Raw genomic sequence first — 18690 nt, forward strand, 5'->3', positions numbered from 1 at the left:
TGCCGATGAAAACATCCCTCTCTCTGCTCGTCCTGTACAGTCCAGATCACATTCTCACCTCCCACTACAGCGTTAATTGTGTATCGTCACTGTGTCAACACAAAAACCTGCAATTCTTTTTTTTTACACCATCTGAAAACACCAACTGCACTTTACACAGTGTCAACGCTTTGTGAGAAATGCACCAACAGAAATGTCCCAAAACGTTTGGAGTAGTACATTACCATTCTCTACCCTTCATTCATCTTCAGTAAATGCGCCCTGATCAAAGATGCTGTGGGTCCGGATTCCTACACGAAATCACTGGCCACAAGGCAGTAACACGCCCTGGCAAGATATCACACACTCCAGAAGGGTCAAAACACTCCAGTAACACACACTTACCTGTGGATTGTTCTGTTTGTGTGCCCCTGGTGAAGGACATATCTGACTGTCATTAGAAGCGATTGCTGAAGTGAAGATGAGCTTATTTGATTAAAGTTTAACAGTGGAGTGGTGTAAAAGGTGTGTTTTGTGGGGACTGCTTTGTGTGTTCTCATCTCATCAGCCCTGAACCGAGCGGCCTGAATGGATCACACGGAATAACAGCGGACAACACCGTTGGGAAGTTCTGGATGGACTTCCTGATTCATTTCCACTACGACAGCAAACTATCGTAAACTCAGTGAGATCGCCACCTTATTACAGCAATGCGTACGTAAACTGTAAGCCTGGATTTTAACATTTAATTAAACTGTTTATACATAGTTTTTACTGCTTTACAATAACTGGGTACTTCTTATTTCCAAATATATAAACACGTGCCAATAGGTTTATTGGATTCCCTTAAAAGGTTATGCTAACTTTACAGAGAAAAGTACCAGGGACTTTTATTTTGACATGCAAACCCTCCATGTTTTTCCATCTTGTATTTGTAGATCCACTCACCGCCTGTTGACTCGACTCCTCGGTTAATCAACGGGGCTATTGAGTGTGCACTGTGTGAACTGCGCCGGACTGGAGGCTCTGACCACAGTATCCAAGACAGTTTATAGAGATCTGATTTAAAACACTGGTCAGTTGACATGCATTTTTGACTAAATCTCTTGACGCCTGTGCCCCCAGAAACGAATGCAAAGCAATCCCAAACAGATCTGATTTGTGAGGCTGTTATTCGGCTTCCACACCTTAGGGCTCATTCTCAATAACTCATAACTGCAGAGAGACAGCATAAAAAACACGCTTCTAGAGGCAGTGGCGCTGGGCAAAAGAGACTCCAAATGATTGAGTCTACATTCCCTTGCCGCAGAGGAATCAAGACTCCGGTGCCAGAGGAGATAATGGACACTCTGTCCTTCTCCAGACGGAGACCATACTGCCACTGAGCGGAGAAATTGCTCATTATGTTCATTCAGAGCTCGCTAATGTGAAAATCATGGAGCTCGGGCGCAGGCAAATGCATATGGATGCTTTCATTTACTGAGTCTGAAATCTCATCAGCGAGCGGCTCATCGCTGCCCCCCTGTGGATGAACTGTAGCACAAATGGAAGACTTGGAAAGGAATTATGAAGGAACAGTGCCAAAAACACACTCTACCAGTATCACTTCATACTGTCAGGGCCCATTTCACCCTGCACTTCAACGGTCAGGACCCCCAGAGGACCGCCACAGAGGAGGTATGATTGGGGTGGGTCAGTGACACTGGTTTGAGTGGATCAGACACAGCAGTGCCGCAGGTGTTCCTAATACAGGGCCCGTTCTGTGTAGAAGCACTTCCTCAAATACCCAGGTGTGGATACAGAAAACTTTGGGGAGTTTCCCCAGACTGGAATTAAGCCTAGTCCTGGACTACATCCATCTTTCAGTGGAAACTCACATTTCAAAATACTGTTTAGTTGAGGACTAGGACTAATCCCTGTCTGGGAAACAAGCCCATTGAGTTTAAGACGGTTTAGACTTGATGCCTGAATATCTCTGTGTGCATTTAAAGATGCTTAGCCATAACACACATTTGTGAGAGTCAGGTACAGATGCTAGATGCTTAGGTCTGGACCACAAGTGCCACTCTGGTTCTTCCTGAATAGAACAGAACACAGTTCCCCTTCTTCACAGGTGATAGCTGTGGGCTCTATACTTGTCTATCCTGTGACTGGCACTGGGCGTGTTCAGAGCACATCATTTAATTGCATGCTTTTCTATAGAGATTACATACAAATGCCTCTTTGACCCTTTTCAAAGGCTTGGAGCTCTGGTTTGTGTGTAGAGCTGTCGGCTGTTTCAGAGGCAGATGGCGAGACTCTGTTCGACTGGGAACACAGTGGTGTTCTGGAGAGGGAGACAAAGTGTTTGTGTGTGTGTGTGTGTGTGTGTGTGTGTGTGTGTGTGGCAGTTTTCTCAAAGTCAGTCCTGACAGCTTCCTCCATCAACCATCACATAATTCATCAGAGTTGGTGTGTGTGGTGCAGGCAGCTGCATCACAGCGGGATGGTTGCATACACACACACACACACACACACACACACACAACTCATAAACTCCAAGTAATTTTGTGATGACCCCTAAAGGCTCCTAAACATTTCTTAGGCATCTGCCCCTTGCCTAATATTTCTACTCTTTTTTATTATTATTTATTTTATTTTCTTTTTTAAAAAGCATTAAAATCATCGTCTGTCAAAACTGACCACATTGTCACTGTCAGGACACGACCAAGTCTCCAAACTGACTAATTTAAAGGTGAATTTAAAGGTTTCTTAATTTGGACCCTTCATTTAATTTAAAATTAATATAAAGGGTACGTTTTCAAATATTAAAGAGACACAAATGGAGATTTACTCCAAGACAGTCACAGGTGGAGTAACAGGTCACAGGTAATATCCAGTAAACCTTTCTTTCTACGACATGGATCATCCCAAATGGATGCAACCAATGGAAGAGACTGAGAGCTCCTTTTTTTTTCTAAATTGGGATGCAGCCAATGGAAAGGGACTCTATCTATCAATCCCACAGCGTCTGGCTCCTGTGCCTTTGGCAGACGGCGATGGCAGACAGGCAAAACAGCCCTTATCTCGGTCCCTATCTCTCTCCGAAAGCAAAATCAGATGTGGAGGAAAATCCCAGGCCATTTATTGATGGATGAGGTGCACAAAAGCTAAAGAAACTACATATAAATGACCAGAACACCCCCCCTATCCTCAGTATAAAGGCTGCTAAACTGATACAGACGGTGGATATGGGCTGATAAAGGCACTACTTCAGAGACAAGTCTTTCAAAGCTCAATGCACAAACACAATTAACCACAAGTGCATCCCATCCGCTCGGTGACTCACCATCTTTCTCCACCTTTGGCATTTAGTTCATCACTGGAGGGATGTAATAATGGTACAACCACCTTGACTGCAATGTGTGTAGATGGCATGCGTTTGACGGTGTGCGTGTGATCCGCATGACATCCACAATTTAACTGGAGTGCTTCCATTATGGTTTCGAAGGTTTCAAGGTTTTTGAAGGTTAACTCCAGAGAATGTGCTTGCTGTATTCCATCAAGGCCTGCTATTCTTTAACAAGGGGAAGAAAACATGAGGGTTAGCCATGTATCTCCTTATTTAAACACTGCGAGATGTAGAATCTGACTGTATTTTTCTGTCTGGGCTCTTCAGGGACTGGAAAATATCTGGGTCTTAGGTCTTAGACTGTGTAGACTCCATACATTTACGTAAAGCCTTGAAATGAATGGAATGAAGCCCCCTTTGACGGTGTGAAATATGAACGTTAGGGGGTGCAGGCTGAGCGTGTGCAGGGGTGGGGTGTAGACAGTGACGCAGGGAGGCGAGAGCCGTCAATATTAGTATTATCACACTTTTACACCTAGGCCAGAGAATCAGCTCCTAGAAAGTGTTGTGTGGCATAGGCCCCACACGTTGTTTCTCCTCCATTGTCAGAAATGGGACCACAGGGCCCTAGCTGTGGCTGTGTGAGCAGTGTGCTGAAGATGAGGAGCAGCAGGTGGAGCGTGCAATGAGCCCCAGAGTCCGGTAGCAAGCTGTAGGTGAGCTGCTGCTGGGCCTAACCACGCACTCCTTGACTTCTCGCCACTGTCTGCTGCCAGAGCTGGGGTCCAGTGGTCTGTGGGGCCCTCTGATTCACTTCCTTCCTCCAAGCAGCAGTGGCCCCCTCCTCTACTTTCCCTACACTCAAGGCACTTGAAGTGTGCATCTACCATCGAAAAGCACTTCCCAGTTTTAACAGTGTCATCATGAATCACAACTTAAATCATGTCTTCACATTAAAATATAATGATTTACTGGTCCCCACAACGTGATATATTCCTGGCACACACACACACACACACACACAGATCACATCTGAAGAAACCAGCTAACGGCACCATGGTTAACTTCAAGCTACTGAGTGTGACAGCAGTGTCCTCAGATCCAAGGTTCAAACAGCCTCACGCTGGCCTGGAAAACTCCGGACCAGACGAAGAGCCCGTGTTTCCTTCCAAACCCCAAAAGCATCATGAAACATTCACATAACCTGTCTGCATTTCCCTGCTTCTTACACTCTCCAATCCTTCCTCTCCTTCTCTCGTTTCCTCGTGAAGTTTCTGATAAAAGCAATTGTTTAATGTGAAACTGACGTGAGAACACCGTGGAACCTGCAGCAGAACGTTCTGCAGCAGGGAGTTTCTCTCTCTTTCACACACACACGTTCCTGAGATACAACATCACGAGGTCCTGAACACACTCTTTTAATGTAAACAGCGCTGCGCAGGTCACAGTGTGGGGGCAGCATTTTCCAAAAGTCCAGTTTTGCCCGTGAACACAACCAAACCAACAACAGAGTTTTTAAGAACGCTACATTTTCAAACACTGTTTACAATGGCATTGCTGTGTGAATGGGAGACCCACGCGTAGACAATAACCGCGCTCACAGGGCCTCCCAGTTACAGACTGAAGTTCCCGTGAGCGTAAGTTGAATGGAATGTGTACGGGTGATGAGCCTTGTTATGTTATATGGTTATGGCCTGATCATGGAGCATTGCGATGGCCACCTGTCGCTCTGTTTGTATGTGCTCGCTGCCTCTAGTGCAGCATAGAATATGCTTGTATTCACTGGCACAAATGGCTTAAAAGTAGAGGTCGAATGTCATTGTGCAATACAAAACACACGTCTACATTTTTCAGATGATATCCTGGTTAACACTAGGCGCCGTCGATTATCCACTTAACAGCAAGGAATTCGCTCTCTTGATTTCCGAATGCCATAGTGTATTCACACATTCCCCCGAATGATCCATTTAAACCCAAATTCCTTCAATTCCTTCAATCAGCAGCAGCCAATACTGCTGTTGTTACCACCCCGCCGCTAATAAACCTCCAATCAGCCGCATCCTTGTGAGGCGTACTGAGGGTAACCTTGTCGAGGAATGAGTATTGATCTCCTCCAGCAGTCTCGTTTTTAGCGCTAGTGCAAGAGAGTGGTGTTATGTGGAAAAGGAAAATGCTGTGAGAGTTGGGCGTGTTGTGTTAGATAACGCACCGGGGGAATGTTCTGCACCCCTCCAGCGCTGAGTTAATGGAGCTTCCCGCGCTAATGCTCCGGCACCTGCGATCTGCCTCCTTCCAGAGCCTCCACCTCCAGAGTTATCAGCACTCGGCTCCGAGCCCCAGCAGGGTCCTCCTAACACTGCAGATTACACCCGGCATCTCCAAAAAACACATCAACACTGCCGCACGCTTCCCTGCCACACCAGAGCTTATTAGCTTTTAGAGAGCATGCTGTTTAGCCCCTGGTAAATCATTAATGAAGATGCGACTATAAAGCCCTGCTTCTCTAAATTGTCCAATAGACAATCTCAGCGACAAGGAGACAAACAGGACTGAATGGTTACTTTAGAGGCTCTTGAAGGGATTAATTGTGGTCATTTATATTTCTGAAAATACAGTCGCATGCAAAAGTTGTTTTTCCAAGTGGGAATAAGCACATGTCCTCAGCAGATATGTTCCCTGTGGATTCTTTTTATTGGTCTTCAACATATTCAACAGTAGTAATTCAGCTTGTGTAGCCCCCTGCAGGTCTTTTTGCTTTATATTAATCCATCTCTTCATTATTTGCCATCAAAGCTTCCCCATTCACAAATGTGTGTATTCTGTCATAAATACAGTGTTTACATAGAGCCGGCACAGAAAATACAGAATTGAGGGCTGGTGTATGCACTTTCAAGACAGCTTAGTAGCCATGGTTTAGTTAAGGCTGCTTGGAATTATTCACTTATTAACATCTAAATAAAGCTAACAATATTAAGCTAAATAATTGACGGACCATTGACGGACAACACGACCAGAATCTACAATTCCAAGAGGAAACTAACTTATGCAAACCCTGCACTGTCTGTGAAAGGCGTCTGTGTTAGTTGGTGTGTGGGTATTAACATTCAGGCTGACCTGTGCTGCTCTGTATGGTCCTGACTGTGGTGGTGGTCCGTGGTGGTGATGCAGGCAGTAGTGGTCCGTCATCGTCCTGAGAGCAGCCCTGGTCAATCGCTCGGACGTAACTGTGACTCCTCATCCGAAAACATCCGGGAACCGGCAAGTCCAGAGCATCCACAGCCTGAGACTCCATCTCACTGAACACACTCTCACACACAGCTTCTATCTGGCCGTTCACCTCCACTTCACTCACCTTCAGCAGAGGAGAGGAGAGGGTAGGTCAGGGGGATGTTTGGGACGCAGAGAGGACACCAGTAAATGACTATTCTGCTCAGGAGCTTTAATCAGAGACAGAGAGCGGGCAAGGGACTGAAAGAGAGACAGGAAGACATGGGGAGTGGGGTCCTTCGTAAAGAACAGCATTAAGACGATGTGGTGTCCGTGCAGGTCACAACACAAGGTGGAACACTGACATTTTGACTAACACAGCACACAGACTGACAAGACACTGCTGGCTATTCCATTACGCACTGAGAATGACTCATAAGCTCCATCCAGCTCCAAAATTTGTAGACACCTGCTTATCCAATGATTAATGAAGTGATATCACTGAGGTCAGGTATGGCCCAGTTTCACTGCACCACAATTCAATGCTGGGAGGCTTTATACCCCTCTAGCTGACCCTTGGCATTGTGAGCTTTATGTACAAGGGCATAGAAGATTATACACACTGTGTAAGCACAATTAAGCACCTGCATCATAAATGGGTGCACATAACTGTAGCTAAAATCACTTATTTAGAGGGGTGTCTGGATAGTTTTTGAAAGTGCGTAGGTATTGTGTTTCTCTGTACTGGAATGAAGCCCATGTGTAGGAAGGAGAGAGAGAGAGAGAGAGAGAGAGAGAGAGAAAGAGAGTATAGAGGACAGTGGGACAGCAGGACAGCAGTGGTGATGGAGGGATAGATGGGGATTGCGGAGGAAATCTGGCACACAGTGCACTGAAAAGCATTCGTCAATTGCATATGAATAAATGCTATTAAATCAATACAATTCTGACTCTTTCTGATTCTCATCAGTTTACATAAGTTTAATTCAGCTGATGCAATTTATTTGATTCATGAGTAAAGGATGGGCACATTTTAATCAGGTAAACTCAATGCACTTTGTTTGCCAGAGTAAGAGGAGGGTGGGCTAATGTGGGGGCAGGGCCTAAATTGAGCTTAAAAGAGAACCAACCCAATCACACTGGAGAGCTTGAGGGACTATGCGTCTTTTATTAATATTGTCTGGAAGGTCTGAGGTAGATCACCTTCAAAATATTTTAAAATACTGTTTGTATCTCAGAAATGTGAAGAATAAGTTGTAAAGGTTCATTAAGATGCATTTTCTTATATTAATCCATCCGAGTCATTTCAGTGAGCACTCCAGCAGTTTTTAATCCACTCACTTCCTGCTGCATCTGTGGCATCATTTCAATTGCTATCAATAATAATAATAACAATAATAATAATAATAATGTCCCTGTATATGTAAAAAAATAGAAAGCGATAAGCTGGTGTTAAAACATGCTATGCTATGTGTTTAGAAGCAAAACGAATCCTCAAAATTATAGTTCATGGAGGATTCTTATTAGAATTTCTGGAGTGAAAGATGAGTGCTGAGTCTCAGGCAGATCATTTTTTTAGTCATTGTTGTTAGCTGTTGTTGCATGCTACACGTTAGAAAAGTAAACCATTTACTAAAAATCTGTCCAGATTTAATTCTTTCATTATTAAAAATGTCATGTCTGAAGGACAGTACAGAAGTGCTACAGGCAGTAAATACAGTCACTGAATGTGGCAGAACTTGAAATGGTCTGTATAGCATGTATGCTAACAAGCTAGCTACCTAATCTAGGTGAGGTTTCAATAAATTTAAAAGAGATAATCTGTAACTAAAACTTCATCTATATTAGCTGACAGTTAAGTAGGTATTTCACCATTTAGCATAAGTGCTAGCCCACTGCTAGCCAACACTTCCTTTGACTGGCCCCTCATCAGACTTATCAGCAATCAAACATTTATGGGAAACCTAGGAGTGTGCAGGATCAACAGGCTCAGCTGCAACATCTGTGAGTAAATGTGCTGCAAGATTACATACGGAGCTTCTATACACCACATGCCCAGCCAAATCTCATTTTGTATCCAGGCTAGAAGCAGCCCAACATGGGCCAAAGCCTCCTTTCAATTGACCCCCCCCCCCTTCCCCAATAAACATATTCTTTCATTAAATTTCATTCAATGCCAAAACCACTCCTTGCTGCAGTTTTGTCAATGAGTGTATCTCCCTCACTTCTTTAAACACATTTGCCCCATAAAGTGACTCAAGCCTGTATTTTTGGTTCACACTAATTTACCCTCTGCTTGAGAGGTTGCAGATTGAGAGTAGGCTGAAAAACACTGAAGGATTCTTTAAAAGTTAGCATCATGTGGCTTATGTTACCATATCTTTCTCATATTTTATTGTCACTGATTAAGGCACGGAATTTAAAGCAAGTTCTCTATCCCTCCGTCACATAAACACTGTTGAAATGGCGGAATGGTGGATATGCCTTTTTTGTTAGTTACACACACACACACACACACACACACACATATATATATACTGATTATGGGTGATGGCTCAAATTCATCAGGTCAGTGGATGAATCGCTGGTTATATGGTTCTGACATGACTCTGGACTCAGACACATTTGGACCAGTCCAGACAGGTGTGTGTTTGTATTTGGACCGGTTTGGACTGGTTTCTGACCTTCCTCCCCCCTCTGCTTGGTCGGGGGGGGGGGGGGGGGGGGGCACAAACCTGGCTGATGGTGCTCATAGCCCTCATGTAACTCTCGTTGCGTGAGCGGTACTGAGGCGAGGCGAGGAGGGCTTTGGGGTCCAGGTTTTCCATGCTGCGATTGATGGACACTTCACTCACCGCTCGCAGGTACGAGTGGCTCCGGATCTGCAGCTTCGGAGAATGCTCTGTGGAGATACTGCAGAGTGAGAGAGAGAGAGAGAGAGACATTTTGTCAAACTATCTTGTTCTGTGCTGGTCGACTGCATTTGGGATTTGGGGAAAACTGTGAAGAGTTGTTTCGATGCCCTACTCCTTTGCCGTCTACTGTGAGTCAGGATATTTAAAAGTGAATGCTAGAAAGGCCCTTTTATTCCAGCAACTGGAGAATTGGCGATCACACAACAAAATGCATTAAAGTGATTCACAATGCACCAACAATCTGATGCAACCAATAGATGCGCATAACATTTACAAAGCCTGGGATTCTGGCCTAAAGCTACAGCTCCTGTTGAGATGGTCTGGGAGGAGGGGGTGAAGTGAAGGAGTGAGGTTGGGGAGGGGAGGTGGGGGAGCGCACAGAAACTTCATCAGATAGATGCTTGAAAGCAATTCTTTAACTTCATCGCCATCAGAAGCTGTGAAACCCCCAAGTGGAAAGAAGGCAGAGGGGGTGGTGTTGAGAATTTGCCGGAAGGCGGTGGAGGAGTGTACTCTCCTATCTGTCTACACATGCACAGTGTGTGTCAGTGTCACTGCATCAGTCCTGCGGGGGCTGGGGGCTCACAAAAACACATTCACACATCAAAAGCTAAACAGTCCACGCCTGCATTACGTACACAGGCCTTTAAATAGAGAGAGAGAGAGAGAGAGAGAGAGAGAGAGAGAGAGAGAGAGAGAGAGAGAGAGAGACTGAGACTCTGGCAAGATATGGCTACAGACAGGCTAAGAAGAAACAGCTAAACTCATTTAAGGCCACCCACACAGTTACACACATACACTCTTTCTCTCTCTCTCTCTCTCTCTCTCTCTCTCACACACACACACACACACACACACACACACAGCTGACAGGTGGACACCCTGCATTCAAATGTAGCATCAGCAGCAGATCAGTATCAGAAAGAAAGAGAGAGAGAGAGAGAGAGAGAGAGAGAGAGAGAGAGAGTTGTTGTTAGAGAAAATGGAGAGCAAGTGAGAGAGAGAGAAAGAGAGAGAGATGTTAGAGAAAATGGAGAGAGTGAGAGAGTGGGAGAAAGAGAGAGTGAGTGAGTGTGTGTGTGTGAGAGAGAGAGAGAGAGAGAGTGTGAGAGAGATGGAGAGACAGTTGTTGTTAGAGAAAATGGAGAGAGAGAGAGCTTCAAAGGTACACCCCGAGCCCAGACGTCATCATCACTGAATTTGTTCCAGATGCAGATTCTGGTAGAACTTGGTGGGGTTTGATTATCTGGCAAAATAAGGACACAAATATGTAGCCCTTTCTTCTGATTGGCCAGTTCTGGAGGAGCCCTTCTTGCCTGATTGGCTGCTTCCTCACTGTTACCTCACCAGCTGTTTTTAATGACCTACAATGCATCATACACTGCCTGCTACGGGGAAGTATTACTCATAACTCAGCGACGAGTGTTTAATCATCAAATCAATGTGTCCTCTGTGATATCTGATCCCATTACTAAAATACTGCCTAACGACAGAGACGCTGTGTTCTACGGCTACATAAAAGGACATAAAAGGGTTGCAGAACACGGACAGCTACAACTATCACACTGCTGCAGACGCTCGGCCCTCTGAAGCCACGGGGATCTGGTTCCAGGACCTCCTGGGGATATCAAAACCTGCAGACGCTCAAGTTCCTAATCACAGCCTCCAATATACTTCTAATCATCAAACAATCTGTATTTACTTATAAAACCTAAAAGCTGTAAAAGCCGTATGTAATGATAATTATATACTTATAGTAGTCTTAATGACTACTGCTTGACTGAGAATAGCCCACCGACCAAAAACAACACCCGCACAACAGGGTCCTATGGGCTGCGTCCTGTTGATGAAGGACTAGATGACGACCAACACAAACTGTGCAGCAGCAGACGAGCTTCTGTCTCTGACTTTACATCTACGAAGTGGACAAACGAGGTAGGCGTGTCTAACAGAGTGGGTACAGCTTTTAAAAAACTCGAGCTGCACTGCTGTGTCAGATCCACTCATACCAGGGCAATACAGACTAACCTCCACCATGTTAGTGTCACTGCAGCAATGAGAATGATCCACCTGCTCTGTGCTGGTCCTGTGTGGGGGTCCTAACCAATTCCAAATCCGCATATCCATAAACCCCTCTATATTCCCAAAGTGTCGAGAACTGACGTCTCATATTTTCCAAGCAAGAGCAGAGGGCACTCTCAGTTTACAGCGTATATACAGCCACTGTTTGTCTGTATGCTGCATAAACAAAGAGAAAATACATAAAGGCTGTAAAAATGTCGTTTCAGATAAAGTTTGTTATGAAAAAGAACTTATGTATGAGGATTTTCTGACCTTAGACCAAGAAAACCAGTCTCAAAGAGCTGGCTACAGCGCATGTCTGTCGCCATGACGATCCCAAATTGCCTTAGTCGCAGGTCTGGACACCACCCCCATAACAGCATGTGTTTCAGTGCTCTGCTCTCATTAAACAAAGATCTGTATGTACGGGTCACACATTACCATGTCTAAATATAACTGCGGCGGATGAGGAGAAGAAAAAAAAATCAATGTTACATCAATCTCTACTAGTGAGGATCCTGAAAGCTCTTTACCTGCACCTCCTGTGTCAAACATGTGTGAAAACGTGTTTTATAATGTCAATGCAGCAAATTTAACGGAGCCATCGACAATAATGGCTAATTAAGAGTAATTACTCATATGGTTCTCTTAATTATGTGTGTGTGTGTGTGTGTGTGTGTGTGTGTGTATGCTCCTGGCTGGCTGCGTTACCGTGGAGACTCAAACCCATATCCAGGCAAATCGAGGGAAACATGCCTAAAGCCTCAATGTCTCTGTATAACAGATACAATCTTACACTGCTCATATCACAGTGCTGTCACAGGCCATCTGGAGATAATCATGCATTATTAAGAAAATCTGGCACGCTCAAAAGACTTACAAATATTAAAAACACCTGAAAAAAAAAAAGCCTACCCAGGATCATTTGGCGCAAGGCAGGAACACACCCTGTAGGGGCGGCGCCAGTCCTTTGCAGGCCTTATTAAGAATTCTTCCTTAAAATGTTGATTCATTCATTATCTATAAGCGCTTATCCAGTTCAGGGTCGCGGTGGGTCCAGAGCCTACCTGGAATATTGGGCGCAAGGTGGGAATAAACCCTGGAGGGGGGTTCTTCCCAGGGCAACACACACACATTCACTCACACCTACGGACACTTTTTGAGTAGCCAATCCACCTACCAACCTGTGTTTTTGGACTTTTGGAGGAAGCTGGAGCACCCAGAAGAAACCCACGCAGACACAGGAAGAACACACCACACTCCTCACAGACAGTCAACCAGAGGAAACCCACACAGACACAGGGAGAACACACCACACTCCTCACAGACAGTCACCCGGAGGAAACCCACGCAGACACAGGGAGAACACACCACAATCCTCACAGACAGTCACCCAGAGGAAACCCACGCAGACACAGGGAGAACACACCACACTCCTCACAGACAGTCACCCGGAGGAAACCCACACAGACACAGGGAGAACACACCACACTCCTCACAGACAGTCACCTGGAGGAAACCCACGCAGACACAGGGAGAACACACCACACTCCTCACAGACAGTCACCCAGAGGAAACCCACACAGACACAGGGAGAACACACCACACTCCTCACAGACAGTCACCCGGAGGAAACCCACGCAGACACAGGGAGAACACACCACACTCCTCACAGACAGTCACCCAGAGGAAACCCACACAGACACAGGGAGAACACACCACACTCCTCACAGACAGTCACCCGGAGGAAACCCACGCAGACACAGGGAGAACACACCACACTCCTCACAGACAGTCAACCAGAGGAAACCCACGCAGACACAGGGAGAACACACCACACTCCTCACGGACAGTCACCTGGAGCAGGACTCGAACCCACTACCTGCTGCACCACTGTGACACTCTCCTTAAAAATGTCCTTATTTTAATAGATCTTGGTTTTGTCACCGCTAATAACCACTGCATCTGTTCTAACTGGTGACATCATAATGTCAGTGGCTTAACACGCTTGCAGGAGTACAATAACTGACAACCATTTTGCTGACAGATGCCTGCTAATATTATTAAGAGTTATGGGTAGACATGATTATTATATTATATTATATTATATCCCAAATTATTTTATAAGGCATTGGTCTGCACTCATTTCAAGTTCAGACTAGTCTAATAGTGTGGGTAATTTTAAGAAATATAAGTGATCATCAATACATGTTCTGGGAAAAAAAAAAACATTTTTAGTATTTTAAAAGTGCAGTTGCTTATAGGCTAACTAGCTAGCTAGCGTCCCATATCTTCATCCTGTGTTCCTGTGTCTAAGATTGGAGTACAGAATCTTTTTCAGTTCTTTATGCAGTCCCACCGTACAATTACCATAACATAAATAAAAAATCCAATTGCTATAGAAAAAGACATTGCTGCATTAGCCTTGCGTTAGCATTCCCAAAAGCAACACCTAGTGAAACACTGTAGGAGACCACTTTAAAGAAAAGTAAACAAATATGCAAGCAAATAAACAAATACCCTAAATTATTATAATTTATTTCCTTTTGGGCATGTGGTTAGCCACCACTGTTCGGTGATTAGCACAGTTATGACTGCATTAGCTGTTAGGTTAATTACTCAGCAGCTAGTAAGCCTGCATGACCCGTATAAATAAGACACCAGGCCCAGGCAGAGAAGGGTCAGAAAGAGAAGCACTGTCTTAAAAGATTATCCTCCTGACCCACAGCAAGACACTAAATCTTGTGAGGACCAGTTAACATAATCTCATTTGCATAATATTGACAGGTCCAAAGCTTAATGCATTATCAGCAATGAGGCATCAATAGTGAGCTGATCATTCATCATGAAATCTCCTTTTTTTTTACACATTACATTCAAATATTTGTAGAAAGCCCTTAAAATGAGTGAATTTAACTGCTTTAAGGTGCACCATGGGCAAAAATATAGTGACTTGTATAATCATTATAGAAAAGCATGTAATGTCTTGGCTAGGGGTGTATAAAGGTCCTGAGCTTTAGACATTCTCTGGAGCAATGAAGGATCATTTAAGGTCCATTTAGGAGTTTATATTATCGCTCCTGGACCAAAGACTTTGTCCTAGATTTTAAATCTGACTCTGAAATACCCCGCTCTCTTTTGCTAAGCACTAAAACACTTAAGGGCTCTTACTTCAGCGTGGTCATCTCAGTAAGCGATGGCTGGGTTGCCTTGAGGTAGCTGGCCCTTCGCGCCTGCATCTTGGGCGAGGGCTTGGGGCTTCCGTCCGAGTCTCCGCTGTCATCTTCAGCCATGGCTTTGACATAGCTGCCGCTGCGCATGCGTCTGCACGGGATATCCTCATCCTTCCCCAGCGGGAAGCCACCTCCCCACTCATCCTGAGGCACCTGCGGGGTCAAAGTGGACATGGAATCACATATCTCTGCCAAAGACTGCATGTGGCCGAATGTGCTGATATCCACATGCCTCTCTCTGTCTCACACACACACACACACACACACATACACACACACGTTCAGTGGGCAGAGGTAATTAACAAGGCTGCCGGTATGAGCTCGCATGATTAGGCTAACGATGCTCCCTAGGTATCACAGCATCTGCTCTCAGCTCCACTCTCTCAGGGCTTAAAGCTCATCAGCACATTCTCACTCAAGCCACTGAGAACCAGAGTTCTCAGACCAGGCCCTTCATTTGGATAATCCAAGCCAAACTAGGGGTGTAAATCTCTGTCCCAGTGAGCTGATTCAATTACAGCCTGATTCATCATGGAATCTTAAATTTCACCACCATTTGATTCAAAGAACCATGCCTGGAGAACAGGTTCAAAGCAACTCTGAATCAGTTCAGTTACAGTTCAATTCAACAGAGAATCTCATATTTCACCACCATTCGATTCAGCGATGAACCAAATACCCATGGCCAATGTTCAAAGAAAGTTTGACTAGATTCAGTAGGAAATAATTCAGTGAGTGACACAGTATGGCTCCGTTCAGTTCAGTTATTACAGCAAACCTGTCCAAACTAATCCAAACGGGCTCCTTCATATGAATAATCAATGTTAAATTAAGGGAGCAACTCTCTGTCTGAATAAACCACTTCCTTAATAAATTACAGCTAAATTTATCATTGAATCTAAAATTTCCCTAAGATTCAATTCCTTTATTCATTCATTCATTCATTGTTACTCTTGAGCTTATTTGGAATCATTGGGCGCAAGGCAGGAACACACACTGACAATTCTACACAACCAAACCACCTACCAACGTGTGTTATTGGACTGTGGAAGAAAACTGGCTCACCTGGAGGTAACCAATGTGGACAAGGGAAGAACACATGAAGCCACAAACCTAAGACCCCAAAATCCTGGAGCTGTATGGCAGTAATGCTACTTGGAGTGCCAATGAGGTGCTTGATTCGGTTCTCAAAATGTGAGTCAATAACAGCTTTTATGAAATTATCAAGTGCCTTATGAAATCTCCCAACCGACCGATTTTGTAACAATTCTTTAGTTAATGATTCAGTGAATCATAGAATCTCAAACTTCATTATGATTCCTCATGAGGCCTAAGTTCAAAGCAAACTTGACTCAGTTCATTCGCACAAACCTATTCTATAAATCATTTAATCTCACATTTTTACACTGAAGTTCAGTCTGATTCCATTATAACAACCCACAAGTTCAAACTAACCCTGGCTCCTATGTACAGACGATGTTATAGATGATGATTAATATATTAGATGTTACACTACTGTTCCCACAATGAACCAATTCACCAAAGGTCATTTCAGTTATTAACTATATACACTCATCGTCCAAAAAAAAAAAAGGTCCCAGAAGGAATCAACCGACTGGAATGAAACTTGGTGGGTAGGTAAGACATTGTGAGACATACCAATGATTCAAGTTCCATGCTTGACTGCACATGTGACGTAAGTAATAACGGGGCTTATCATTGTACCCGACTGACTATATGAGTTTGTCCTGTTGTGTGTGCTTTCCTTTCTGACTCGTGATGTATTGGAACATTCTTTGCAAGTGCTTCAGAGCTCCAAAGCAATTCGAGCTGTTGGAAGAGTTCATGCGGGGTCGCATCATAGGGCTCAAAAAAGCAGGATGGTCTTATTCATGTGTTGTGCACCATTAACTGGTCGTGCAGATATTATCATAGCATTATGTTGGTGGCAGTGGCTAGAAGAAGGCACACTCCACTAACATGATGGATCTAGGAGAACCTACACAAACCACAGAGGGAGGACTGATGGCTTGTCTGACATGCATGGAGTCTCTCAACGGCCATGATTGAGGACATTCAGTGAGCGGTGATGCCCTCTATGAGTGATGTAGTTAGTGGCAGCACCATGGGCAGATGTCTGCATGATGCAGGGCTACATGGAACAAGACATCCAGCATGTAGCCTTAGCATACATGAGCATAGATACTATGTGTAGCTCAATAAATATTCATATCAGTCTAAATATATTAACATTTATCGTTCCTAACAATCTTTGTCTTCCTTCCAAATATCATTAGAATTCAACACTTTGATTAGTGTGCAAATATCTTTTGATGATAAGTGTATCTGGCAGCTACTTAAAAAAATAGTCTTTAAATTATGGTCATACATTTGTGTCTCATGGCAACAAGTCTATTTCTCAGTAAAATAAACAATGACAACAAGCATTGCTTATATTAAGTATCAAAAGCTATTTGATTGCTAATGGCACCCCCTAGTGGAGAGGTCCAGCCTGCTAAACATGAGTGAATGAAAGGCGTAGAGGTGCTGTGCATCAAAAATCAATGACAACAAACATTGCTTATATTAAGTATCAAAAGCTATTTGATTGCTAATGGCACCCCCTAGTGGAGAGATCCAGCCTGCTAAACATGAGTGAATGAGAGGTGTAGAGGTGCTGTGCATCAAAAATGAAAATTTAACAACTTTTTGCACAAATGCTCCATATGAACATGCTTTTGGACTCTCTGGGGAGTGCCCTCTATTGTCCGACAAACCTTGAACACATTATCGATAGGTAGTTCTCCTGGCTACAGATTCTCTGGCTTGGGAGTAGTGCCTGCAGCCTTTACGCACTTGCACATACACAACTTTGAACGATGGCGGTGCTATGATGTTAGTCGATGGAAGACGACAGACAAACAGAGTGTAGAAATAGACATAAAGCAGCAGCCCTATGAGACATAACTCAATTTCCCCAGCACTGCTCCTACTCCGAGCTGCTTCGCGCATGCTAGTCTGGATCTAAAAAAGAGTTCACAAACTCTCCAGCGCAATCGTCGAATGAAAATCGCAAAGAAACAACTAGGCACCGAGAAGCTAGGTCCGTGTACTCACAGCTCTGGCTCTTAGCGCCCAGTCCAAGTGTCTGTTTGCACGGGTGGCATTGGTGCATCGTGTAGCACACAGCATGGCTGCTCTTTTAGGATGAGAATTTCTCACATGGCGATGCCGATCCGGAAAAAAGAAAAAACCCCACGTTAAAGAATTTCTCCGCCGCTGTGTGAATCACCGCAGAGCTGCCGTTGCCGTGGAAACGGATCGGCCCTGACGTCAGCACAAGTATAAAAGGCAGTCAGTGGAGGCAGGATGACAGCAGTAACACCGGCTATGTGCCCATGCCCACACACACACACACACACACATATTCACAGACTTATCGCACTCACACAAACACACAAGTACATGTACACACACTCACATCATGCACAGACACACACACACACACACACACACACACACCATAGACCACTACGGCAAACACACACAGAGTTTCCCCTCAGAGCAACAGCGCTAGGCACCAAGCTGCTCTAAAATCCTCAGCAGAGCGAGCACAAAGCCCTGAGCAGCCGCTAAAGCTCTCGGCTAACACATTCCCCTACTGTTTGAATCATTTCAGGGATGAGACACTATCCAGCATCACAGCTTCTATTTCCAGTCACTCTGAGTTTCCCCAGGGCTTACTGTTTGCACATTTTCACCCTATTAGCTAGCTTTATGTTACTAGCATTTTACATATAGCTTCGGTTCATTTTAGATGCTAGGAAGGCTGGTGGTGATAAAAGGGTTGTGATAAGAAGCAAAAACAGATATATTTATTAAATATTTGATCATATTTATTAAATAAAACCAAAATTGAGCTTTGAAAAGTTCCAGAAGATGTTCTACACACTTTCAAAACAGT

The 18690-nt window shown here is 44.3% G+C and overlaps 1 protein-coding gene across 1 annotated transcript; it reads right to left on the reverse strand.

Moving 5' to 3' along the window:
• Positions 1-6406: 6406 nt before the first annotated feature.
• LOC136685112 (disks large-associated protein 1-like) lies at positions 6407-17949 on the reverse strand. The gene is made up of 4 exons (XM_066659289.1): positions 17844-17949; positions 14665-14879; positions 9253-9430; positions 6407-6662 (listed from the first exon to the last, which is right to left on the reverse strand). The coding sequence occupies exons 1-4, from the start codon at positions 17916-17918 to the stop codon at positions 6408-6410; spliced, it is 723 nt and encodes a 240-aa protein (XP_066515386.1). The 5' UTR covers positions 17919-17949; the 3' UTR covers position 6407.
• Between the last annotated feature and the right edge of the window lie 741 nt (positions 17950-18690).

This window comes from Hoplias malabaricus, unplaced genomic scaffold (assembly GCF_029633855.1).
Source record: "Hoplias malabaricus isolate fHopMal1 unplaced genomic scaffold, fHopMal1.hap1 scaffold_481, whole genome shotgun sequence".
NCBI lineage: Eukaryota > Metazoa > Chordata > Actinopteri > Characiformes > Erythrinidae > Hoplias > Hoplias malabaricus.

Bases quoted from the DNA above. Each gene is read 5' to 3' on its own strand.
- LOC136685112 (XM_066659289.1), bottom strand. From the start codon at position 17,918: ATGCTGTGTGCTACACGATGCACCAATGCCACCCGTGCAAACAGACAC. The intron at 9,431-14,664 runs GTAAGAGCCCTT...CTCACTCTGCAG, and splicing joins ACTGAGATGACCACGCTGAA to TATCTCCACAGAGCATTCTC. The intron at 6,663-9,252 runs GTTTGTGCCCCC...CCTCTGCTGAAG, and splicing joins CTATGAGCACCATCAGCCAG to GTGAGTGAAGTGGAGGTGAA.